General features: G+C 36.7%; 1 protein-coding gene across 1 annotated transcript in view; it reads left to right on the top strand.

Annotated features, from left to right (window-relative positions):
• The first annotated feature begins 300 nt into the window (after positions 1-300).
• Positions 301-26,934, top strand: part of STPG2 (sperm tail PG-rich repeat containing 2) — a 683,119-nt gene continuing 656,485 nt past the window's right edge. The window contains exons 1-4 of the mRNA XM_033214857.1: positions 301-815; positions 9,705-9,817; positions 11,559-11,717; positions 15,230-15,394. Coding sequence (XP_033070748.1) covers positions 707-815; positions 9,705-9,817; positions 11,559-11,717; positions 15,230-15,394 — 546 coding nt within the window. The 5' untranslated portion in view covers positions 301-706. The remainder of the gene's footprint in view (positions 816-9,704; positions 9,818-11,558; positions 11,718-15,229; positions 15,395-26,934) is intronic.

Raw genomic sequence — 26,934 nt, 5'->3', positions numbered from 1 at the left:
TGCAGTAGCAGTCGGGGAGAACCTGGGGAACCCCAAGCTCTCTGCTTCATGCTACTGCTTTTTTCTTTCCTAGGTTCGCTGAGTCGGGAAGCAGATTAAGGTCAAGTGAGTCCTCACCTTTCCTAGCGCATTTTTTAAGGTTCTTCTGCACACTTAAAAAATTCGGGACCCCAAGTTACCGGGATCCCAAGAGCTACTACGTTTAGTACCGCCTTCTTTAAGGTGCGCCGGGCTCCGGGTGGAGAGAGCTGTGGAAGTTCGCTCACGGTTCGCCGCGCATGCTCCGAGGGCTCGGCCCAGGGAGGCGCCGCCACCTCGCTCCCCAGAGACTGGGCCCGCCTCCTCCCCAGGCTTCCGGGCGGAGAAAAGTGGGCGGAGTCAGGGCCGGAAGCACCAGGGCGAGCGTCTAATCCCTAATCCCCAATTTTGGTGGAGCGTGCCTGGCAAACTGATGATTGTGTGGGACGTCTAATCTCTAGTCGCTCACCCCTCTACTTTACCACAGGGCTAGAAATCGATTTCAGGAAACTTGATACCAATGAGCGGGCGGGGAGACAACCCCAATGCTAATTTATCTATTTACGGAAGTTCTGTCCCGGCCTCCTCAGACTGGTGTCGGCTTCCTTTTTCTCCACACCTGTAGCCGCCTTGTTTTTATCGTTTTCGGCACCTGCCCTTTCCCAGCGCCCCCACCACCCCGGGCACTATGTATGATCGGGCTCCCCGCCTGCTCAAATTGGCTGAAGGTGGCAGCACTGAGGCCCATGTGGGTCCTGGATCCTACCAGGTACCTTTCCTGAAGCAGCAGGCAACAGGTAAGATGCAGGGAGAGGCCGATCTCCTGTGACAGGCATCCCATCTTCAGCCCGCTCCGCTTCTGTGTGTTTGTGAGTTAAACATAGAGCAGAATAGCACCATTTTGTAAATATAACAAAACATGAAGTAGTCAAGGAAAACACTATACTTTTATTTTACAGATGAGACTGGTGGTATCACTTGTCCCATTTCAAAAGGCTGGTGGGCATATGTCTAGGACTTTTGATTCTACAATAGTTGTTTACATCCTACTTTTGGTTGTGCACTTTAGGTCTAGGATGATTTCCTGGCTCTGTTGACTATATGAGTCCCCAAATCCTGTGCCCTTACCTCCCGCTCTCTCATTGCTTTGTAATCCTGCCTGCCTCACACCTTTCCTCCCATTAACCGGAGACATTTATTTACTAAGATGCAGCTTATATTTCTATTTTGCAGTATTATTTAAAGATAGTTCCGTTTTTTTTTTTTTCAGACAGATTTTTCTGACCATCCTCATCTTCTGACACACTTCAGGGGAGCCCCTTTTCTCCAAATCTGTAAAGAAAAGCTATATTTTTGACCAGTGAAGTGGGGATGGATAATTTAAATAATATTTGCTCTCCTCGTTTGTTTGCAGTTAGTGACTTAGGCAAAAATAAATACATCAATTTTGCTTTCTACTTTTTCTATTCTGATGATTTTCTGGAGCTTAATACTGTCCAAATGATAGTTTTTCTTAACTTGCATTTTCCCCATACCTACACTATGTATTTTCCAGCAAATGCCAGGATCCATTATTCTGTTACATGACTGATCAGATAAGGATTGGTTTAGGTTTCTTGGGGTGGAGTACAAATTTGACTTCTGTCAGTGTTTCACGTGTTGAATTGTACTGCTTCACAGCATCTGATATTACTATTCTTGCAGCTTATTCTATGTCTTTATTTTAATGGAGTTGGGCATTATAAGCATTAATTCACCCAACAATAGTCATAGGTGGCTAACAATGACCACCTATGACACTTTGCAATCCTTCATTTTGACACAACTGACCACTTGCTTCTTGGAAACACTTCTTTCCAAAATGTAACATCATTTTCTCCTGTTTTTTTTTTTTTTTTTCCCCAACTACTGTCTTGGAAGAGTGTCTGGGACGTGTTTGGGACCTAATAAACATTTGTGAAATGCTGAATCAGGGCAACATTTTCTCCCCCTCTCCAAGCAGTCGTTCATGGCCTTCTTTAAATGTTTTTATGTTTCTTGTTGATGAAAAGAGTCAAACTCTGTAAAATGTTTTAAGAGATTTATTCGGAGCCAAATATGAGTGACCATGGCCCGTGACACAGCCCTCAGGAGGTCCTGAGAACATATGCCCAAGGTGGTTGGGGTACAGCTTGGTTTTATGTTTCAGGGAGGCATGAGGCATGAATCAGATACACTTAATAAATACATTGGTTTCGTTCAGAAAGGCGGGACAACTCAAAAGTTGGGGGCTTCCAGGCTATAGGTAAATTTAAATATTTTCTGGTTGACAATTGGTTGAGTTTATCTGAAGACTGGCATCAAAAGGAATGTTCAGGTTAGATAAAGGATTGTGGAGACCGAGTTTTGTTGTGCAGAGGAATCGTTCAGATAGCAGACTTGAGAGAGAAAGCGCAGGTTGTAAAATGCTTCTTATCAGACCCAAAAGGGTTGCTGGCTCTTAGTTGATTATCTCCTGTGTCTGGAAAGGAAGGAAAATGAAGGGGAAAGGGAATTCTCTATAGAATGTTGATTTTTCCCACGAGAGACTTTGCAGGCCAATTTCAAGGTATGGCAAGGAAATATATTTTTGAGTAAAACATTTTGACTTTCTTCCTTGTCTCATAATGTTATTCAAGAGTCAGATTGGAAAGTCAGTGGTCATATATAGGATTAAATAAAACCCATCTGATGAGAATTTATAGTTTGTAGGCATGACTCCCTAGACCCCTTAGATAGGAATTTGGGCAAGATAAAAAAAAAAAAAATCAGAGCTTAGTTCTCATTTGAAACATCTTTAAATGTTTATATACTGTACTTTCCATCCTTTGCTTGTTGCTTTTGTCATATGTACTTTCTCATTTGTGTCCATAGACTACTATCCATATTCTGATTCTGATGACTCCCAGAAGGGAATCTTAAGAGATATAGGTGATTTATGTCTCTAAGATGGGCTTTCTCCTAATCTTTTGGCCTTCAACACTGCCAGTCACTTTTATTTGTTTTTCTTTTCTTTTTAATCTTTTTTTGTTGTTGTTGCTGTTGATGTCCTTGAGTCATAACCAGTTACTTTTTTGAACATCTCTACCTAGATGGTCTCTGGCATCAAAGTTTTAAGTGTCTGAGCTCATAATTTTTTCCAGCAATACTGGTCCCTTTTTGAAAATTCCCTATTAGTTTATGATAAACTTTAAGTTTTGGAATTATTCTAGACTCTTTTCTCCCTGACTACTCCTGTTGATCATTAACACCTAATGATTCTATCTTCTCAGTGCCTCTTTGATTAGTTCCTCTTTTCCATTTAGCTGTCCTTGACTTAGTTCAAGCTCTCATTATTTCTATTTTGAATTAAACCTATAAAATATTACTTGTTTTTCCTTATTTCAGTCTTCAATCCATCTTCTATCTTGTGGCAAGAGTGATCTTTCTAAGATATATTACGTTATTTGTGGAAAAAAGTCCTTTGTAACATCAAGGTTAAAATCTGAACTCCTTAACATGGTTTATAGTGTTCTTCATGTTCCGGACCCTGACATCATCTCCCACACCTCCACCTCCACCTGACCTACATTTCAGCAATTTCAACTTTACGGTTTTCTTAAGTTCAGGCTCACTCACCTCTGTGCCTCTGTATCTGCTGATACTTTTGCCCAGTACACTGTTTTCTTTCTTCACTTGGCTAATTCCTATTTTTTCTTTGAGATTCAGCTAAGGTGAAGTTGTTCACAGACTCTACTCTTTCTCAGGTTTTTCTTCTTTGACTCCTTAATGGCTTTTATAGCACTTTGATTCTATATTGTAATTAATATTAACTTATCTGGCAGACCCACTAAAATGTGAGCTGCTTGAGGGCAATAACCATGATCTTTACTCCATTATTCCTAGTTTTTAGCTGAATACCATAACACATAAGTTAAAAAACAAACAGTAATCTTGAAATAATATTAAAATATAATGAGCCACATATAGCGTAATTTAAAACTCTTGTAACTTTGCTTAGAGAGAAGTAAGGAGCGTGTGGTAAAACCCTTTTACTGTTTTATAGGATTGTGTCTTGTTGATCTGTGAGATAAAGTATGAAATTCCATGCTGGGGAAATTTGAGCAGCTGCATCCTGTATGTTTTGTTTTAGCAATACTAAGAGAGAATATGCTGAAAATCAATAGAAGGAACAGGTGTCTCTTTGGTGATTTCTCTGCTGGATTCTCTGGAAGATAATTTAAAAGTAGCTACCATCTCTTTCCTAGGTACATACTACTTCATGTACCTTTAGGACCAGTAACACATGGGACTATGCAGAAGTGTACAACTATTTCAGCTAAGGGTCAGGTTCATTTTGTGGAGCATAGTGTGGGAAGAACAGATGTAGGGACTTTATATAACTTGTTACTTTGAATTTCGCAAGAGGAAAATACCTGAGAGCCTTAGATACCGACACTCTTTATTCCCAACCTTTCTCCCCTAACTGCCGCTCTCCCACTGTCCCCTCACTGTAGCCTGCTTGGCCAGGCCAGTCCTTCAGGGTATTGTCTCTGCATTTTCCTCATGAAATTCTTTTTACCTTAATTGAAACTATTTCATTGGCTGTAGGCCATTTGATCAGAGAGACTCTCTTCTACCCAGGAATTGCAACCTGAGGGGACAGGACTAAGCTGTTTTTCTTTCTGCTTTCATGAGGTGGGAGAAATTGGATACTCAAATTCCAGATTAGTGAGAGCTATGCCTGATTTTCTCACGATTACCTGCGAAACAAACATCTCTTATTAAAGTAAATATTCCCCAGAGACAGCCAGCCTAGTATCATGTGATAAAAACATACTCCTTTTACTAATGTGACTATTCCTGGCATTATTGTGCCAGGGAGTATTTCATTGCTTTTTGGCTTATTTATATAATAAATAGCAGCTGTATATTAGTTATATCTATTGGTTCTCTATTAGTTAGCTAAGCTGGGTGACATCATCTCCTAAAAATATTCTTTCCCAGATTTCTTTTTTGGTTGGGGAGTGGTTAGCTTTATTGGCCACAGAAGGATAAGTTGGCTATGGCCTCATACCTGTGCCTGTGTACTTATATCAACAATGATAATTTTATCTTTTTAGCCTATCAGAATATAGCTGCATCAGGGAATGCAATCTGTCTCTTTTAAAGTTTAGATAATAATATGTATGTGATTGCGGTATATGTTGTTGTCCTGAAGATGAGTACATGTTTCAAAGATCTAATTACTGCTTATATGTGAAAAATGTCCTTTTCTTTCTTTTGTGGCTGTAGTTGCAGCTATAGAATTTGTCCTTTAATCACATACTGCCCACTTTCTCTTTCAACATAGACTGACTGACTATTGCTCCATACCAGTTTGATTTATCTTTCTCTGTTGGTGCCTCAAACTCAATATATCCCAAACTGAACTCATTTCTTTCTTCTCAAATCTCTTCTTCTATATACTTAATTTCTTCTTTCTGTCAGTTTGATTTATAATTTGTAGTTGGCACTTCACGTGTCAATATAGCCATATGTCCCATATCAAACTCTACCATCTCTAATTCCCTAGAACCCTCTTATATATTTTATACCTTAATTATTGGCGGTGCTTTTTGTAGCATAATTGTCTATTTGTCAGGCTTACTGACTATTTGAGGGCAGGGTTTTATCTTATTCATTATTGTACCCTCACTGCCTGTCATACATGCATATCTCCCATACATAATAAAACATTCACTATTACAGAATGGATGACTAGTTTAGAAGATCATTTGTTTATTGGTCACCCTCACTGTAAACATTAGGCACACAGTTATGAATAAATAAACAAGTAAGTTCCTTCTCATGGAGTGTATCACTATAAACATTTAAATTTTTTTGTAGTTTTACTTGTGCTCAATATTTCTTGTATACTTTTATTGACAAAAGATTCTATATAATTAATTTTGGAAAACTTCAATGAAGATTTTATGAGTGCCAGCTTTCTTGATTCTCTTTGTTACCCAGTTATTTCATATATGTATGTGTGTGTGTGTATATATATATATATATATATATTCTACCATTAATAGTATTAATAATACATTGAGTACATGGCTAGTGTATTTTTTTTTTAACTTTTATATGAATTTCAGTACTCTCCAACTAATTTTACATTTGTTTAAGGTAGATTCATTTAGGGGCCCTGCTGTGTTCTGGTGCCAACTACCTCAGAAGTAGCGTGGGTTTCACTTTCTTAGTTTTCATATTTATCTCAGATTACCTTAATGTTCATATGAACCTAAACTTAAAACCCTTTTATTATGAGATAGAATACTTACATAGAAAACCACATAAAATATAAATGTAGACCTTAAAAAGAACATATTCAGTTAAAAAATCGATTTGCCATCAGTGGGTACAGGAAACTAAAAACAAAAAGCAAAAGAAAATGGAAATAGAACATTCCAAAAAGTTTTTTGGTATTTTTTATTTCAACATTTTCCTTCTCCCGTACAGTTAAACACTATCCTGATTATTATGGTAATAACTTCCTTGCTTTTCATTATGGATTGTTAAATCCTGTTGATGAAATGACCCCTTTATCATTATGAAATGTATCTTTTATCCCTGTTATTTCTTGTTCTAAAGCCAGCTTTGTCTGATTTTAATATAGGCACTGCAGCTTTTTGAATTCATGGATGCATGTTATAACTTTGTCCATCCTTTTAATTTCTGTTTTTATATCTTAAGAGAGTTTCTTATAGACAGCATAAAGTTTGGTCTTATTTATACAATCTGACAATCTCTGCCTTCTAATTGAGGTGTTTAGAACTTTTATAGTTAATTTCACTATCAATATCTTTGGGCTTTAATGTACTCTTTTGCTATTTGCTTTCAGTTTATCTCATCTGTTCTTTTTCCTTTTTCCTTACTTTTGTTGCAGGAATAAAGGTTTTTAAAAAATAATTCTTTTTTTATGTCCACTATTGGCCTATTTGCTATACTTCTCTTGTTTTATTTTTAAGTGGTTGCCTAGGGTTTACAATATGTATTTCTAATTTATTGCAGTGTACCTTCAAATAATATTGCACCACTTCATATATAGTAAATAAACCTTACAGAGTATGCTTCTATTTCCCCCAGCTCACCCTTTGTACTATTGTGGTTATACATTTTACTTCTACATCTGCTATAATGCCTTAATAAATTGAGACTATTTTTGCTTTAAGCAATCACAGACAGTCCTTTACTTATGACGATTCAACTTAACATTTTTTTAAATTTTGCACAATGGTGTGAAAGTAATATGCATTCAGTAGAAACCAAACTTCCAGTACCCACAAAACCATTCTATTTTTCACTTTCAGTACAGTATTCAATAAATTACATAAGATATTCAACATTTTATTATAAAATAGTCTTTATATTAGGTAATTTTGCCCAACTTTAGGCTAATGTGTTCTGAGCATGTTTTTTTTTTTTTTTTTTTTTTTGAGACGGAGTCTGGCTCTGTCTCCCAGGCTGGAGTGCAGTGGCCGGATCTCAGCTCACTGCAAGCTCTGCCTCCCGGGTTTACGCCATTCTCCTGCCTCAGCCTCCGGAGTAGCTGGGACTACAGGCGCCCGCCACCTCGCCCAGCTAGTTTTTTGTATCTTTTAGTAGAGACGGGGTTTCACCGTGTTAGCCAGGATGGTCTCAATCTCCTGACCTCGTGATCCACCCGCCTCGGCCTCCCAAAGTGCTGGGATTACAGGCTTGAGCCACCGCGCCCGGTGTTCTGAGCATGTTAAGGTAAACTAATCTATGCTATTATAGGTTAGGTATGTTACATGCAGTTTCAATTTATGATATTTTCAAATTACAATTATTTTATTGGGAAGTAACTCCATCACAAGTCATTGATCATCTATATTTTTTAAAGGGATTAAGAATTGAGAAAAGATATATTTTATTAATCCACAAACATTTGTTATTCCATCCAGTGTATTTTTCATTCTGTAAGTTTGATTTGGGTCTTTTTTATACCTTCCCTTTATGTTGTCATCATGTTCATCTTTTCTCTACCTTGTTGAATATATAAAGAATATTTATAATAGATAATGTTCTTGTCTGCTGATTCCACCTTTTCATTTCTCAATCTGTTTCTTTTCATTGACTTTTCTCCTCTTTATGGGTCATATTTTCCTGCATCTTGAAAGTACACTCTCTGGTAATTTGTATGATTCATTTTATATGTAGTTTGAGTGGGTATGTGTGTGTATTTATATGTGTATTTGGAATGAAATCTGGTTCTTGTTCTCTGGCTATTTACCCTGAGTAAGTAGAATGTTTCACTGGTGTCCTGCATTTCTCAGCTCTACCAGACAACTGTTGCCTTTTCAAAATGAACCTTGGCTTACTTTTAAGGATTTTTGGTCTTCTGGTCTTTGTAACTTATTTGAAGGTCAGTCTGCCTTCTTTCCTCCCTTTCCCTTCCTTTTACCTTTCCCTCTTCTCTTCCCTTCTTCTCTGATTTGGGATAACCAGCTAAAACCATCAGTCACTAAATTAACACCTAGAATTTTAACATCATCCATGAAGTTTTTCCTGATCATCTCAATGTGGATAAGAACTTCTCTTCTTTTTGAATTTGCATATGTCTTCCATTATGGCATTAGATATGTTTTTCCTTGTTTAAAATTATTACAATACTTTCCTTAATGCTTCAAGATACTACTTTTTTAGAGGTAAGATCTATATTTTGCTCACCTCTTTTATGTTGCAATACCTAACACAGATAAATAATTCTTGACATTGGTTGCATTTTAATACATGTGGGCCTCAAAAGAAACATATTATTTTATTTTAAATAGAGTATCTTTTGTTATTAGTCCAGATTAGCAAGATTTTTACTATATTATCACCATACATTCTTACAGTAGCACACATTTTCCTTTAGTATACAAGATTTAGTGTAAAAGTTTTGAATCTTCACTTGCATTCTTTTATTACCTATTTGAATATAGCTGCTGCTCTATTCTCTCCCTTCTCTTCTTTGATATCCGCATTGCTTAAATGCTAATAATTTTTCCAATACAGATCTTGAATTTTTTAGAATCAGTTTTTCAGTAGAGTATTCAAGTTTGTATAATCTTATTATTATTTATTCCAAAGACATTTGTGTCTTGTATTTGTGAACCTTTGTTTAGGGTCAGCCAATCAAGAAATATTTACTGATACCAACTATGTACCTGGGCAAGGAGACATGATGAATGATCTGCTGTAAACCCACTTTAAATTATTTCCATCTAGGCTGTCTTTACAAGTTTGTATAAGATGTTTTCTACAAATAATATATGCTTTTTCAAAATATAAAACAATGGTCTTCTGAGGATAAAAATGTTTTAACAACTAAATATAACTGCCATTTTTGTCCCCACCAAAAATGATTAGAAGACAAGAGGGTTTTATTTTCTTTAGTATTTTTTTGTTGTTCGATAAGTCTCAGGTCTTTAGGTTCTTATATTTAATATATTAATAAAAAATTCTTATCTTATATCAGATTTTTAAAAATGTAATAACTTCTCTGACTAGCTGTTAGTTCTGAAAATAAAGGCTTAACAATTGAGGATACTCATGATTATATATGTTTTGAGTGTTTTTTTTTCTGAAATCCTTGGACTCCTATCTTATCTGCTGGTCATATGATTTTATTTTTATAGGTAGTTATGCACCATTTCTTTCTTTGACTGCCAGAGAAAGTACTTTTACCATTGCCTCTAGCATTGAGAAAGCTGTTCCAGGTCCAGGACACTATAATGTTTCAGAAGCACAGGTAACTTTATAGTTACTATAATTGACTTAATAAAATCGTGTTTTCTTCCCTGAATAGACCAAATGTCATTTGTTGTATTTTATTTTCTGCTCATATTGTCTTTTACTTTCAAATTATATTTTATAATTTGAATAATAGAAAATAAATGTATTCGATGTTGGTTGCATGATTGGGTTGGATGTTTTTCATTATTCTACATATTCTATAAGACACAAAACATTGTTACATGCTGTATGGTCCTTGAGAATGAGAGAATAGGACTCGTGAATGAATTACGGCCCATGGAAGTTGTGCAGATAGTCAAAATGTGTAGAAGAGGAATGGCAGTAGAGTGAAAGAATTTGTTTTTGTGCCATGCTTTAAAGCTATAGCCATTGCCATTGTGTCATCTGTCTCCTGTTTCTGCACAATCTCAAGAGTCTGTGACCAGATTATCTTCAATGGTTCATTCATATTTAGAAATAGTAGATATAACTCTGATATCTTCATAGTCATGAGTATGGCACCTTTTGCCATTTTCACATAAATTTTGCCTTTATATGTGTTGGCTGCTAGCTGATCCCAGCAGACCTTTAACTCACCTGTTGGAGGCCCAGATAAAGTCCTTGTTGAAGTGATCGATATAGATGCAGATTGCAGTTTGATTTGTGTGATCATAGAGCCTATGGCAATGGCTTTTAAATTATCAAAATTTGAAAAGTTCTTCTCTTTTCACAGGATTTTACTTTTTGTTCAACTTGTTAGTGTTTTTGTAAAATAAATCATTAAAGTTATTTTTATACATCTACTCTTTAAACATAGAAATTCTGATCTTTTAAAAATAGTAATCAAGTAGTGAATTGCCTATTTAAAAATAAAATTTGACTCAGTTTTTAAAAGAAGACCTCCTTTGTATGTTTCTTAAAAGCTGAGTGAAGTTGAATAAGGTGCCCACTAGAGACAGGCTCTGTGAACAGTGGCTGTGAGCAACTGGACATGTGAAAAGGGCTATTTGTAGATCAATGACTTAAAATCTTAGCTGATCAATCAAATACCAGCCACTGTTATCATAACTCATCTTTTTGAAATGATTGCACTGTAATTGTCTACAGGAATCTTTATGATGTAATTTTACCCAAATTAATTGGATATTCGTCAATTGATAATTTTCAGATTCTGGAAAATCCAGATATGTAGCATGGAGAGCCCTGGAAGATTCTACCCAAATGTTTACTCTGTAATAAACAATGTTTAAAATTAATCTGAACATAAAACCAAGCTGTTGCTAATTGGTCTTTATAATTTTTTCTGGAAATGACCAAAACGTTATTCGTGAAAATAATTATCACTAAACAACCTTGAAGGGTTTGCTTTTCCCCTTCAATATGAATGCCAACATTTTTTTTTTTTCAGTTCATTTCAGGGGTAAAATTTTTTCTAAGAGCTTTTATTCTTGCTCTACAGCTTTGGGAATTCCCGTCTCTGATTTCTTCTTTAAAATAGCGTTTTCTTGCACTCTCTCAAAGTTCTCCAAGTACAGCAAATTTCAGTTTTGAGTTTCAAGTTAAAACTGACAACTATAATTGCTATCTTCTCTTGCTATCCCCTTTTACTAGAACTATGTCTTCAGTCAAAGGGTGAACTTTCTTAGCTTGCATTTTAAAACTATTTTCTGATAATAATTAATGTTTATCAAGTAGAAATTAATTGTAAAGTGCTTCTTTTATATATCAGAAGGTTTTTTTCTTCTTCTTCATTTTAGTGTAACATAAAAGGAGGCCGTAGTCTACAAAACCGGGAGAAACGTTTTAAGACGTTTATTTCAGATAATCCAGGACCAGCAAGCTATAGTCAGTCTTATCCTAGAACACAAGATATCATGAACAGAAATGTATTAGAGACCAGAGAGCATCTTCAGTCAGTACGTTTCTATTTTAAATTATACTTGTAATGACATTTTTTTAAGTTAAAATAGTCAAGGTTTAATATTTTATGTGATGTTAAGTACATTTAAAAAGGCTTCCTGTAAAAATTAGATTTGTTAGTATTTATATTTTAGTTATTTTATAAGTAAATAAACTTTAGTTTTTAACTGTATTCATGTCTAACTTCATATTTGCTCCTAATAAATCTATAGTCACTTTCAATATCTGTGGTGAATAAAAAGTAAGGGAGATTTTACAAACTACCTGAGTGGTTTACCTATGTATAGAGGAAACTCTGTGTTAAGTACTGTTAACAATATATTTCCTTCCTGGTGGCAAGGAAGGAAAAAATATAAACAAAATAAATTAAAAATATGATTCCTGAGGTAAAAAAGCTTAAAATTTAGATGGGAGATAGACAGATAGGTAGCTGGTAATTCAAGACAAGATGTGACAGTTGCTAAATGAATGATCATGTAATGAAATGTCATAGGAATTTAAAGGTGGATTACTGTATTATGTGAAGGCATAATTTATGGAAGATTTATAGAGGTTTTGACATGACATTGAAGAACAGAGTTGGAATATGGATTCCAAACTGGAGTGTTACATGAGTGAAGATACAGAAGTGAGATTTTTATGGAAGATAATGAGAAGGTTATTTTAACTGAAATGAAGAATTTGTACAGAAGAATAGTATGTGGTATGTTTAGAAAGGTACATTGGGCGCTATATAATTAATAATTTTTACATCAAAAGCTACCTCTTTGAAATAAATACTATTATCGAGCAGATTTGGTCACTGTTTGTTTAGAGTGGTTCCCTTCTTCTCTTGTCATAACTTTTTCATGTAGCTCATATTACATTTTGATCAGTTTTTTGTTTAGGAAGTTATATTTTAAGGCTAAATACTTAGTTGAATAATATCAGTGCAATGACATTGAGGTTAAATTTTGTAAGCATATTTAAATATCAGATATTTTGTGTGTGGGGACAAAGTAAATGTTCATTTACTTTGGGGGTTTATCAAATATTTTTTGAGTGACTATGTGGCCATATATATAATGCTAGATGTTGGTAATACATAGAAAAAATTATTGCTTCCTGAGATGTATAATTTTAATAGGAAAATAATGAATGAAATTCAGTACAATACTGTTAATGAAATGCTATCTTAGAGCCATAATACAGTGTTCAGTAGTAGCTCAAAGTAGAGAGTCTTTGTAGGGAATAGGGGAGACAAATTGGACCTGATCTTGAAGAAGGATTCACCGAGTAGTTAAAAGGAATGGGAAAAAATATTTTTTCCCACTTTATGTGCAGAAAAATCCACATGAATAAAGAAACTGAAATGTTTGGTAGTATGATATATTACCGGAAAGAACAAAATTCTTTGGAATGTTTGGAGTACAGAAGTGAAGGGGGAGTTGTAGGAATCAAGAATGGAGGTAGGGGCTATATTTTGGAAAGTCTTGACATCACACAAATACTTTTTAAATGTACTGAAAGGAGGGAAAGCCATTCAATGGTTTCTTATTTTAATTTGGTAATTAATCTCATAGGTATTACTGAAACTACTTAATGGTTGTCTTTAATTTGATAAAAAATAAAATTCTGGCTGGGTGTGGTGGCTTACACCTGTAATCCCAGCACTTTGGGAGGCCGGGGAGGTGGGGGCAGATCACTTGAGGCCAGGAGTTTGAGACTGGCCAGGCCAACATGGTGAAACCCTGTCTCTACTAAAAAAGTACAAAAATTAGCCAGGCATAGTGGCACACTCCTGTAATCCCAGATACTTGGGAGGCTAAGGCACGAGAATCACTTGAACCCGGGAGGCAGAGGTTGCAGTGAGCCAAGATCATGCCACTATACTCCAGCCTGGGCAACACAGTGAGACTTCCCCCCCTCCCCCCGCAAAATTGTATTAAAAAAGAAAACAGCTGGACTCAGTGGCTCATGCCTGTGATCCCAGCACTTTGGGAAGCCGAGGTGGGTGGATCACCTGAGGTCAGGAGTTTGAGACCAGCTTGGCCAACATGGTGAAACCCCATCTCTACTAAAAATACAAAAAAATTAGCCAGGTGTGGTGGCATGTGCCTGTGATCCCAGCTACTCGGGAGGCTGAGGGAGGAGAATTGCTTGAACTCGGGAGGTGGAGGTTGCATTGAGCAGAGATCATGCCACTGTACTCCAGCCTAGGCAACAAGAGCAAAAACTGTCTCAGAGAAAAAGAAAAAGAAAATTTGCTACTGAGAGTATGTTTATAACATAATTGTACATGGGCACGTGAATATGCAACTATAGCATTAATTTATTCATACAGAAACTTCAGGAATCAATATATTCTTAATAATTTCAGTTTCCCAATAACTAAGTCCTTTATATGCCTGTACTTTTAGTTGATATATCTTATATTAATATTTGTAATGTATGTTATAGCTTCATTTTTTAATTTAAATTATAAAATATTTTACATTAAACCAAATTTTGATAAAAGGATAATCACCCTAAAACTCCTGACTCTAACATGAATTTTCTGTTAATTTTTGCATAGCATCTTTTGGTATTAAATTATATAGGTATGTGCCTTTATACATTTATATATAATTTCACATAACTTAGCTATATTCATAATTCACTTTTATATTTTGTTATTTCCATTTAGCATTACATCATAGACATTTTCCTGCTATATAGCTTACATACTTAGGATATTTATACAAGACTCAGGAAATGTGGAAGCAAAAGTCAGGAGCTGGGAATGAATGAAGCCAGAAAGTATTACTGAAAAATACAAAGTTTGTTTTTGCATAGCAGATAGTATAATAGCATGATTGTTGATGTGAATAGGATTGCCTGTTTTTAGAATTAGTAATGATGGTTTTACTAAGCAAGATAAGTAACTGACCCAAATGAGAAAAATCCTTGCTTCTTATGATGACTTTAATAGTTATCTATTATATTCTATTCTACTCTAAATTTAATAGAAATACATTCTCTTGGTTTATAGTATGAAGCAACAGGCTTGAAATCACTCCTTTAAATTACTTTTATAAAACAAACATTTTTGGCCAGGCACAGTGGCTTATGCCTCTAATCCCAGCACTTTGGGAGGCCGAGGCTGGCAGATCATTTGAGGTCAGGAGTTCGAGACCAGCCTGGCCAACATGGCAAAACCCCATCTCTACTAAAAACACAAAAATTAGCCAAGCATAGTGGTGCACGCCTGTAGTCCCAGCTACTTGGGAGGGTGAGGTCGTGGGGAGAATCGCTTGAACCCGGGAGACAGAGGTTGCAGTGAGCCAAGTTGTACCACTGCACTCCAGCCTGGGTGACAGAGTGAGACCCTATCTCAAAAAAACAATAACAAAACAATCATTTTTGTTTTATATCATGAAACTCATTAAATCAATATTTAATAGTTGCCTTTTAGTAACTTTTAATATTTGGTTCTTCATTCCCCTTCCTCTTGCCTTGGAATAAATAATATAAAATGTTTTCCTTGTAGAAAATTTCAAGAGCACCTACACTTACCAGAAGTGTTGATGTTCCTTCAATTCCTTCTTGTGGAAAGTCATATGGTTATCATATTAATGATGATGGCAGTATTATAAAATGTTTTCCACCTGCTAGTGACAGTACACTTGGTCCAGCGTATTACAAACCTCAATTTGTAAGTATAATGTATTTCATATTGACAATTGGAAAATTGTTTATGATTTACATATGGGTTTCTTTTTTTTTCTGGCTTATTTCTCCAAGAAAAAAATGATTACACGTTTTAGTTAATGTAACACTAATTGTGGTAATAAATAGACCCCCAAATTTTAGTGGTTTAATACAGTAGAATTTTTTTTCCTCATTCATATGGACATGCTTATTAAGTGACTTTCCTTCATGTTGAGATTCAGGGACACAGGATTATTCCAGTTGTGTTTCTGTCATCCTCTAGGGACTTGTTGTCATCTGTATCCCGCTGGCAGAAGAGAATGAGGAATTATGCATTGGAAGTTTTTGTAGGCCAGGCTTGCAGCTATAGCCAGTCACATGGCCATACTTAACTGCCAGGGACGATGGGCAATACAGTTTGTGTATCTCAGAAGAAGAAGAAGAAATGGGAGTAAATTATTAGGAGTCTCTGCCACAATGAATAATCATAAATAATACATAGATATTCTTTTTCTGAATTTGAAAATAAAAAATAACATTTTATTTTTAAAAGAATTTGAATCTGAGAATGTAAACATCATTTATTCCAGAAAACTCCTATATTTAAAAAATAAGGAGCTTCTCTTTGACTGAAATATCAGTTATAATGTAGCTAATTCATTTCATCCAGAGTTTAAATTTCAAACCTGACCAGACTTGTCAAGATTTTGTTGAGACAGTTGAAATGTATGTGTTATCCATGAATACAGACAATGAATATAGATGGTATGTCTGGTTTTACTCAATTATAAGACAGAAATACATAGTACTTTGAACCTATGGTATTTTTATACTTTAATGAGATGTAGAAGAAGTAATTCTAGTGAGGAAATTTCTAAAAGTAAGTATAGATTTAAAGAAAGGCTGAAGAGACATCTTGGGCAAAGAAAAGGCATTCTCAGTATTATCTTGATCTTTATTCCCGGTATTCTATAGTTATTTGTTGTTATATGACTCCATCTTTGGGCTTAGATGTAAGCACCTTCAAAAACCGTTTGGTTTGTGGCAGTAGGTACACTGGGAAGTTTTGGGGGTTTTAGATCCTTTGAACCATTAACATCTTTTTTCTTAAAATATTTTAATTGTAACATGTATCAAACACATAGATAGTATGAAAATAATAATGGATACCTATGCACCCATCACACAGATAAAACACATGTTAAAATTTCGTCACATTGCAATTAGCTTTATTTTAAAAGAAATATGTTATTATGATGTTTGCCCCATTTTCCTGTCTTCATTCCTCACCCTTTGCCACAATAATTAAACCTTCATTACATATTCATATATGAATAATAATATATATTGTTTTATGATTTTAAAAATTTAAATAAATATTATCTGGTGTATATGTTGTTTGGTTTTTTGCTTACTGTTATATTTTCCAGATTTAACCATATGAATATATTAGATCTAATTCATTCATTGTTCCCAGTTAGATAAGTTTCTTTTTAAAAAATAATTTAATATTTTGAAATAGTTTTAGACTTACGGAAAAACTTATAATAATCTTATCCTTCACTCAGATCCTGCAGGTGTTAACATTTTATCACATTTGTTGTATCATTTTTTCTCCCCATATATTTATATTGTTATTTTTATTAAATCATCTGAGAGTACATTTTGGACATGATGCCTCTTTACCCCTAAGTAGTTCAATGTAAGTGTTGTAATAACAAGACATTCTCAGAACACTAGCCAAAGATGGCCGATTAGAAGCAGCTGTGGTCTGTGGCTCTCACTGAGAAGAACAAAAATGGCAAGTGAATTCACCTTCAACTAAGATATCCAGGTTTCTCATTGGGAATGACTAGGCGGTTGGTGCAACCCATAGAGAGTGAGGAAAAGCAGAGTGGGTTGATGATGGCCCACCTGGGAGCAGCATGGGGCAAGGGGAGTTCCCTTCCCTAGTGAAAGGAGGCAGTGAGTGATCCTGTTACCCTGTCCAGGAAACTACACTTTTCCCATGGATCTTTGAAACTCATGGACCAGGAGATCCCCTCATGAGCTCACGGCACCAGGGCCTTGGATCCCCAAGCACAGAGCTGTGCAGGCTGTCAGGGTCACTCAGGTTGGCAGCCACTCAGGCATGTGGTCACTTGGGCAGGCACTGAGATGCAGGAGTTGTTTTTCATGCCCTGGCCATGGGAATTCCGGTGAGGAAGGAGATCATCCACTCCTGTAGGAAGGGGACTGAAGCCAGGGAGCCAAGCAGCATCATTCAGTGGGCCCCACTCCCATGGAACCTCACTAGCTAAGACCCACTGGCTTGGAATCCCTGCTGGGCAGCAGCAGCAGGCTGGAGACTGCCTAAGATGACTGAGTTCCCTAGGGGAGGGGTGGCTGCCATCTCTGCAGCTCCAGTTGGCTGTTTTCTTCTGCCAGTGCCAAAGAGACAGAGTGGTTTGTACTGGGAGGAATTCCCCACACCATGGCACAGTGGGTGTGGCAGACTGTGGCCAGACTGCTTTAAGTGGGACCCTGATCTGTCCCTCATCACCAGGCAGGGCCTCCCCATGGAAATTTCAGCAACTCCAGCCAGGGGTATATGGACACAACTCTGATCTTCCTGGGACAGAGCCCCTGGTGGGAGGGGCAGCCACAGTCTCTGCAGTACACTCTATTTAGTCTTTCCTGCCAGCTGGTCCTGGAGCGTCTGGACAGTCTAGACATGGGGGATTTGTCCCAGTTCAGCACACCTGCTCTGCCAAGGAGCAGCCAGACTGCTTCTTTAAGCAGGTCCCTGATCTTGTTCCTCCTGTCTGGGTGAGACCTCCCAACAGGGGTTGCTAGACACCTCATATAGGAGTGTTCCAGCTGGCATCAGGTTGGTGCCCCTCTGGGACAGAGATTCTAGAGGAAGGAGCAGGCTGCCATCTTTGCTGTTTTGCAGTCTCCACTGGTGATGCCTGCAGGTGGGGGAGGGACCTAGGCGAATAGGGTGTGGACCCCCAGAAAACTGCAGCAGCCCTACAGAGGAGGCCCCTGATGTTAAGAGAAAAACAAACAGCAACAACAACAACATCAACAAAAAAGACCGCACAAAAAACCACATCCAAAGGTCCTGCAGCCTCAAAGATCAAAAGAAGATAAGCCTACAAAGATGAGAAAGAATCAATGCAAAAATGCTGAAAACTCAAAAAGTCACAGTGCCTCTTCTCCTCCAAATGATTGCAACACCTCTTCAGCAAGGTCACAGAACTGGGCTGAGGCTGAGATGGATGAATTGAGAGAAATAGGCTTCAGAAGATGGGCAATAATGAACTTCACTGAGCTCAAAGAGCATGTTCTAACCCAATGCAAAGAAGCTAAGAACCACGATAAAACATTATAGGAGCTGCTAGCCAGAATAACAAGTTTAAAGAGAAACATAAATGAGCTGATGGAGCTGAAAAACACAACATGAAAACTTCACAGTGCAATCACAAGTATCAATAGCCAAATAAACCAAGCGGAGGAAAGAATCTTAGAGTTGATGAGTATCTTGTTGCAATAAGACAGGCAGACATGATTAGAGAAAAAATAAATGGAAAGGAATGAACAAAACCTCTGAAAAATGTGAGATTATGTAAAAAGACTGAAACTGACTGACTGGGATACCCGAAAGAGATGGGGAGAAAGGAACCAAGTTGGAAAACATACCTCAGGATTCATCCTAGAGAACTTCCCCAACCTAGAAAGGCAGGCCGACATTCAAATTCAGGAAATCTAGAGAACCCCAGTAAGGTAATCCATGAGATCAACCCAAAGACACATAATCATCAGATTATCCAAGGTTGAAATGAAAGAAAACATGTTAAGGGCAATGAGAGAGAAAGGCCAAGTCACCTACAAAGGGAAGCCCATCAGACAAAAAGTGGATCTCTCAGCAGAAACCCTACAAACTAGAAGAGATTGGGGGCCAATAGTCAACATTCTGAAAGAAAAGAATTTCCAACCCAGAATTTCGTATTTGGCCAAACTAAGCTTCATAAGTGAAGAAGAAATAAAATGCTTTACAGACAATCAAATGCTGAGAGAATTCATCACCACCAGGCCTGCCTTACCAGAGCTCCAGAAGGAAGCACTAAATATGGAAACCAGCCACTATACAAACACACTGAAGTTCACAGGCCAATGACACTATGAAGTAACTACATAAAGGAGTCTGCAAAATAACTGGCTAGTATCATGATGACAGGATCAAATTCATACATAACAATATTAACCTTAAATGTGAATGGACTAAATGCCCCAATAAAAGACACAGAATGGCAGACCACATAAAGAGTCAAGATCCATCAGTGTGCTTTATTCAAGAGATGCATCTCATGCAAAGACACTCACAGGCTCAAAATAAAGTGATGGAGGAACATTTACCAAGCAAATGGAAAACAGAAAAAAGCAGGGGTTGTAATCCTAGTTTCTGACAGAACAGACTTTTAACCAACAAAGATAAAAAAAGACAAGGGCATTATATAATGGTAAAGGGTTCAAGTCAACAAGAAGAGCTAACTATTCTAAACATATATTCACCCAATATAGGAGAACCCAGATTCATAAAGCAGGTTCTTAGAGACCTACAAAGAGACTTAGATTCCCACACAATAATAGTGGGAGACTTTTGACACCTCACTAGCAATATTAGATTATCAAGATAGAACATTAACAAAGATATTCAGGACCTGAAGTGAGGTCTAAATCAAGTGGACCTATAGATATCTACAGAACTCTCTACCCCAAAACAACAGAATATACGTTTTTCTTGGCACTATGTGGCACTTAATCTAAAATTGATTATGTAATTGGAAGCAAAACACTCCTCAGCAAATGAAAAGAACTGAAATCATAATGAACAGTCTCTCAGACAACAGCGTAATCAAAATAGAACTAAAGATTTAAAAAGTCACTCAAGCCACACAACTATATGCAAATTGAGCAACCTGTTTCGGAATGACTCCTGGGTAAATAATGAAATTAAGGCAGAAATCAAGAAGTTCTTTGAAACTAAAGAGAACAAAGAAACAATGTACCAGAATCTCTGAGATGCCTCTAAAGCAGTGTTAAGAGGGAATTTATAGAAATAAATGCCCACATTAAAAACTAGAAAGATCTCAAGTCTATATTCTAACATTACAACTAAAAGAACTAGAGAATCAAGAGCAAACAAACCCCAAAACTAGCAGAAGACAAGAAATATTATCAGAATGGTACTGAAAGAGATAGAGACATGAGAAACCCTACAAAAAATCAATGAACCCAGAAGCTGTTTTTTTGAAATTAATAAAATAGATAGACTGATAACTAATAAAGAAGAAAAGAGAGAAGAATCAAATAGACACAATCAGAAATGATAAAGTAGATATCATCACTGACCCCACAGAAATACAACCAACCATCAGAGGATACCATAAACACCTCTGTGCACATAAACTACAAAAATCTAGAAGAAATGGATAAATTCCTGGATGTATACACCCTCCTAAGACTGAACCAGGAAGAAGTTGAATTACTGAATAGACCAATAATGAGTTCTGAAATCGAGGCAATAATAAATAGCCTACCAACCAAAAAAAGCCCAGGACCAGACAGATTTACAGCTAAATTCTACTAGAGGTACAAAGATGAGCTGGTACTACTACTTCTGAAGCTATTCCAAAAAAACGAAAAGGAGGGATTCCTCTTTAACTCATTTTCTGAGGCCAGCATCATCCTGATACCAAAACCTGGCAGAGATACAACAAAAAAAGAAAACTGTAGGCCAATATCCCTGATGAACATCAATGCAAAAAATCCTCAAAAAATACTGGCAAGTCAAATCCAGCAGCACATCAAAAAACTTATCCACCATGATCAAGTTGCAAGGTTGGTTTAACATGCAAATTAATAAATGTAATTCATCACGTAAACAGAACTAAAGACAAAAATCACATGATTATCTTGATAGATGCAGAAAAGGCCTTTGATAAAATTCAATGTCCTTTCATGTTAAAAACTCTCAATAAACTACATATTGGAGATACATGCATACCTCAAAATAATAAGAGCCATATATGACAAACCCACAGCCAATATACTAAATGAGCAAAATCTGGAAGCATTCCTTTTGAAAACTGGTACAAGACAATGATGCCCTCTCTCACCACACCTATTCAACATAGTATTGGAAGTTTTGGCCAGGGAAATCAGGCAAGAGAAAGACATAAAGCATATTCAAATAAGAAGAGAGGAAGTCAAATTATCTTTATTTGCAGGTGACATGATTCTACATCTAGAAAGCCTCATTGTCTCAGCCCAAAAGCTTTTTAAGCTGATAAGCAGCTTTAGCAAAATCTCAGGATACAAAATCCATGTGCAAAAATCAAAGGCATTTGGTCAGGTGCAGTGGCTCATGCCTGTAATCCCAACACTTTGGGAGGCTGATGTGGGCGGATCACAAGGTCAAGAGATTGAGACCACCCTGGCCAACATAGTGAAACCTCGTCTCTACTAAAAATACAAAAATTAGCTGGGCATGGTGACACATGCCTGTAGTCCCAGCTACGTGGGAGGCTGAGGCAGGAGAATAGCGTGAACCTGGGAGGTGGAAGTTGCAGTGAGTCGAGATTGTGCTACTGCACTCCAGCCTGGTGACAGAGAGAGACTCTGTATCAAAAAAAAAAAAAAAAAAAAAAAAAAAAATCAGAGGCGTTGCTATACACCAACAAGAGACAAGCAGAGAGCTAAATCATAAATGAACTCCCATTCACAATTGCTACCAAAATAATAAAATACCTAGGAAGACAGCTGACAAGGGAAGTGAAGGACCTCTTCAAGTAGAACTACAAACCACTGCTCAAAGAAGCCAGAACGGACACAAACAAATGAAAAAACATTGCATGCTCATGGATAGGAAGAATCCATATCATGAAAAAGGCCATATTGCCTAAAGTAATTTATAGATTCAATGCTATTTTCTTTAAACTACCATTGTCATTCTTCACAGAATTAGAAAAAGCTATTTTAAAATTCATATGGATCCAAAAAAGAGTTTGTATAGCCAAGACAATCCTAAGCAAAAAGAACAAAACTAGAGGCATCACACTAGCTGACTTTAACCTATATTACAAGGCTACATTAACCAAAACAGCTTGGTACTGGTACAAAAACAGAAATGTAGACCAATGGAACAGAATATAGAACTCAGAAATAAGATTGCACATCTGATCTTCAACAAACCTGATGAAAACAAGCAATGGGGAAAGGATTCCCTATTTAATAAATGGTGCTGGGAGAACTGGCTAGCCATATGTAGAGAATTGAAATGGGACTCCTTCTTTATACCTTATACAAATATTAACTCAAGATATGGATGAAAGACTTAAATGTAAAATCCAAAACTATAAAAATCCTAGAAGAAAATCTGAGCAATACTGTTGAGGACATAGGCATGGGCAAAAATTTCATGACAAAAATGCTAAAAGTAATTGACACAGAAGGAAAACACAACTGGGATCTAATTAAAGAGCTGTGGTACAGCAAAAGAAACTACCATCAGTGCAAATAGACAACCTACAGAATGGGAGAAAATTTTTGCAATCTATCCATTTGACAAAGGTCTAATATCCAAAGTCTATAAGGAACTTAACCAAATTTACAATAAAAAACAACCCCAGTAAAAAGTGGGCAAAGCACATGAACAGACACTTCTCAAAAGAAGATATTTATGTAGCCAACAAACATATGCAAAAAAGCTCATCACTGATCATTAGAGGAATGCAAACCAAAACCACAATGAGATACCATCTCGCACCAGTCAGAATGGCAATTATTAAAAAGTCAAGAAACAATAGATGCTGGCAAGGTTGCAGAGAAATAGGAATGCCTTTACACTGTTGGTGGAAATGTAAATTAGGTCAACCATTGTGGAAAACAGTGTGGTGATTCCTCAGAGATCTAGAAGCAGAAATACCACTTGACCCAGCAATCTTATTACTGGGTATATACCCGAACGAATATAAATCACTCTATTATAAAGATACATGTGGCCAGGTGCGGTGACTCAACGCCTGTAATCCCAGCATGTTGGAAGGCCAAGGTGGGCAGATCATGAGGTCAGGAGTTCAAGACCAATATGGTGAAACCTGACCAATATGGTGAAACCCTGTCTCTACTAAAACTACAAAAATTAGCCAGGCATGGTACCATGCACCTGTAGTCCCAGCTACTCGGGAGGCTGAGGCAGGAGAATCGCTTGAACCCAGGAGGTAGAGGTTGCAGTGAGCCAAGATTATACCACTACACTCCAACCTGGGTGACACAGCGAGACTCCATCTCATAAAACAAAAACAAAAACAAAAACAAAACATGCATGAGTATGTTCATTCCAGCACTATTCACAATAGTAAAGCCATGGAATCAACCCAACTGCCATCAATGATAGACTGGATAAAAAAAAGTGGCACGTATACACCATGGAATACTATACAGCCATAAAAAGGATTGCTATAAAGAGGAATGATGTCATGTCCTTTGCAGGGACATGGATGGAGCTGGAAGCCATTATCCTCAGCAAATAACACAGGAACAGAAGTCCAAACACCACATGTTCTTATAAGTGGGAGCTGAATGATGAGAGCACATGGGCACAAGGTGGGGAACAACACACACTGGGGCCTGTTGGGGGTAGGTTTGGGGGATGGAGAGCATCAGAAAAAAGTAGCTAATGCATGTGAGGCTTAATATGCAGCAAACCACCATGGCACATGTTTACCTATGTAACAAACCTGCACATCCTGTCGATGTACCCTGGAACTTAAAAAAAAAAAAAAAAGACATTCTTTTTTGTAACCACAGTGCAGTTATCAAAATCATGGCGTTTCATTCATTATTATGAAAAATATTGCTAATTATCTCAATTATATCTTTTATAGAAAAAAGATTTTTGGTCCAGAGTTCAATCTGATGTTGCATTTAGTTGCATGTCTCTTTAGAATCCCTTAATTTGGAACAGTTCTTCAGTATTTGTCTTCTTTAATCTTTACTTTCTTTCTGAAGAGTACAGGTTATTTATTTTGTAGAACATGTTTCAGTTATGGGTTTGTGTATATTATGAATATCTGAAGGTCTGTTTAATATTTTGGCAGGAATACTATAGAAGTGATAGGTTTTTTTTTTTTTTTTTTTGAGACAGAGTCTCACTCTTTTGCCCAGGCTGGAGTGCAGTGGCACTATCTCAGCTCACTGCAAGCTCCGCCTCCTGGGTTCACGCCATTCTCCTGCCTCAGCCTCCCAAGTAGCTGGGACTACAGGTGCCTGCCACTGCACCTGGCTAATTTTTTGTATTTTTAGTAGAATTGGGGTTTCACTGTGTTAGTTAGGATGGTCTCTATCTCCTGACCTCGTAATCCACCTACCTTGGCCTCCCAAAGTGTTGGGATTACAGGAGTGAGCCACCGTGCCTGGCCAGTGATAGGTTCTTAATACATCATGTAAAGAGTAACAAGATATTTATCTCATAAATGATTATGTTAACTTGAGGTGACTTCTAGTTTTAACTCATGTAAAGTAAATGTTTTTTGAGGATTACTTTAAGACTAAATAGATATTTCATTCATCAAACTTTTAACCTATTTCTCCTCAAACTCTCACTTAATAGTTTTAACACCTATTGATGATTCCTGAACCAGTTTTACCATGATGCTTATCAAATGGTGATTTTCTAACTCTAATTTTTAACCTTTATTTGTTGGCATTTTACTATAAAGAAGAGATTTATTTTTTCCCCATTTATATATTTATATCAGTATAGATTTATGAATTCCTGTTTTACTCAAAGGGTTATTATTTATTTCTTTATTGTTTATTTTGAGGCATTGGTGATTCCAGATTTGACCCTTGGGAGCCTTTTAGGCTATCCTTGTGTCCTTTCGACATGTTCATATCATTCTTTGAAAATTTCCTTACTTTCTGGCATAAAAAGATATTCCAGGTTCATTTTATTCATTTGCTTATTTGAGCCTTGCAATCAGCCACTTCTTTAAGGAGCCCTACTTCCATAGCAGCAGAATGTATTTCAAAGTTAAATCTGTATACTAGGTACATGCATTGCTACTGGGCATTAGGGCTTCTAGGTCACCTCAATGGACAGAGTAATACATCTATACTTCTTATTTGTCTATTAAAAACTTTTAGTTTATACATATACCTCCAATTTCAGTCTAACGTCACAGGTTTATTCTAGGCTTTCTCTTTCCATATTTGACTCGCTCCTTCCAACAGCGAGAAACCAAGCTCCCATTATCCTCAGTTATGTACTTATTTGCTCAATCCCATAGTACATTGAAAGTAGTTTTAGAATTGGTAAACTATCACTGCAAAAAACAGACTTGAGAATGTACAAGCTCTTACCTTCAGGTGACCTTGAAGCTCTACACAAGCAGGAAGTGATGGCTAATACAAATTTGTAAATTGACTGCTTGAGCATTAAAATTATGCCCCAACACAGGTATGGAGGGCCTTGGCAATGGTTGGAGATGTATTGGTTCAAGGCACTTAAGAAAATTTTTGTCCAAACATTACCTGACCACTCAGCTAATTAGGCTAAGATTTCAGTGTGCTACATGATAAAGAATACAGAGTTTAGAGAATTAGTCTAGGAAAATCACTAAACAAACCCTCAGGGTAGGAATTCTGATCTTCATAGTTGTCACATTATGTCATATAAAATATCTGGTTTCAGCAAAGAATTATGAGACATGCAAATAATAAAAAAATGGCCCATACACAGAAAAAGAAATTGTTCTTAAGGAAGCTAAGGCATTAGACTTCTTAGATAAAATGTTTAAATTATCTATTTTAAATATGTTCAAAGAAATAAAGCAAACGATGTCTAAAGAACTAAACAAAAGTATAAGAATAGTGTCTCATCCAATACAGAGCATCAATAAAGAGATAAAAATTATAAAAACAAACAGAGTAGAAATTCTGGAATTGAAAATTACAATAATGGAAATGAAAAACTTGCTAGAGGAGCCCAAAAGAAGATTTGATTTGGCTGAAGAAAGAATCAGTGAACTTGAAGACATGTCAATTGATATTATGCAGTCTGATGAACAGAAAGAAAATAGGATGAAGAAAAGAAATCAGAGCCTCAGAGATCTAGGGGGACACCATCAAGTATACCAATATACACATAGTGGGACTCCCAGAAGGAGAGGAGAAAGAGAAAGGAGAAAAGAGAATACTTGAAGAAATCATGGCTGAAAACCTCCCAAATTTGATGAAAAAACATTACAGAAAGAAGCTTAACAAACTCTCAGTAAGATTAATGCAAAGAGATACATACCTAGACACATCACTGTCAAGCTGTTGAAAGCCAAAGAGAAAATCTTGAGGGCAGCAAGAAAAAAGTGACATGTCATGTAGAGGGAATCCCCCAAAAGGTTAATAGAAATCACGAGGTCAGAGGGAAGGGGATGACATATTCAGAGTGTTGAAAAAACAGACTGCCAATCAAGAATTCTAGAATCAGCAAAGCTATTC

Source organism: Trachypithecus francoisi, unplaced genomic scaffold (genome assembly GCF_009764315.1).
Source record: "Trachypithecus francoisi isolate TF-2019V2 unplaced genomic scaffold, Tfra_2.0 Lachesis_group1, whole genome shotgun sequence".
Taxonomy (NCBI): Eukaryota; Metazoa; Chordata; class Mammalia; order Primates; family Cercopithecidae; genus Trachypithecus; species Trachypithecus francoisi.
Note: the sequence above shows the minus strand (reverse complement) of the source record. Positions and strands in the feature narration are given on the sequence as shown.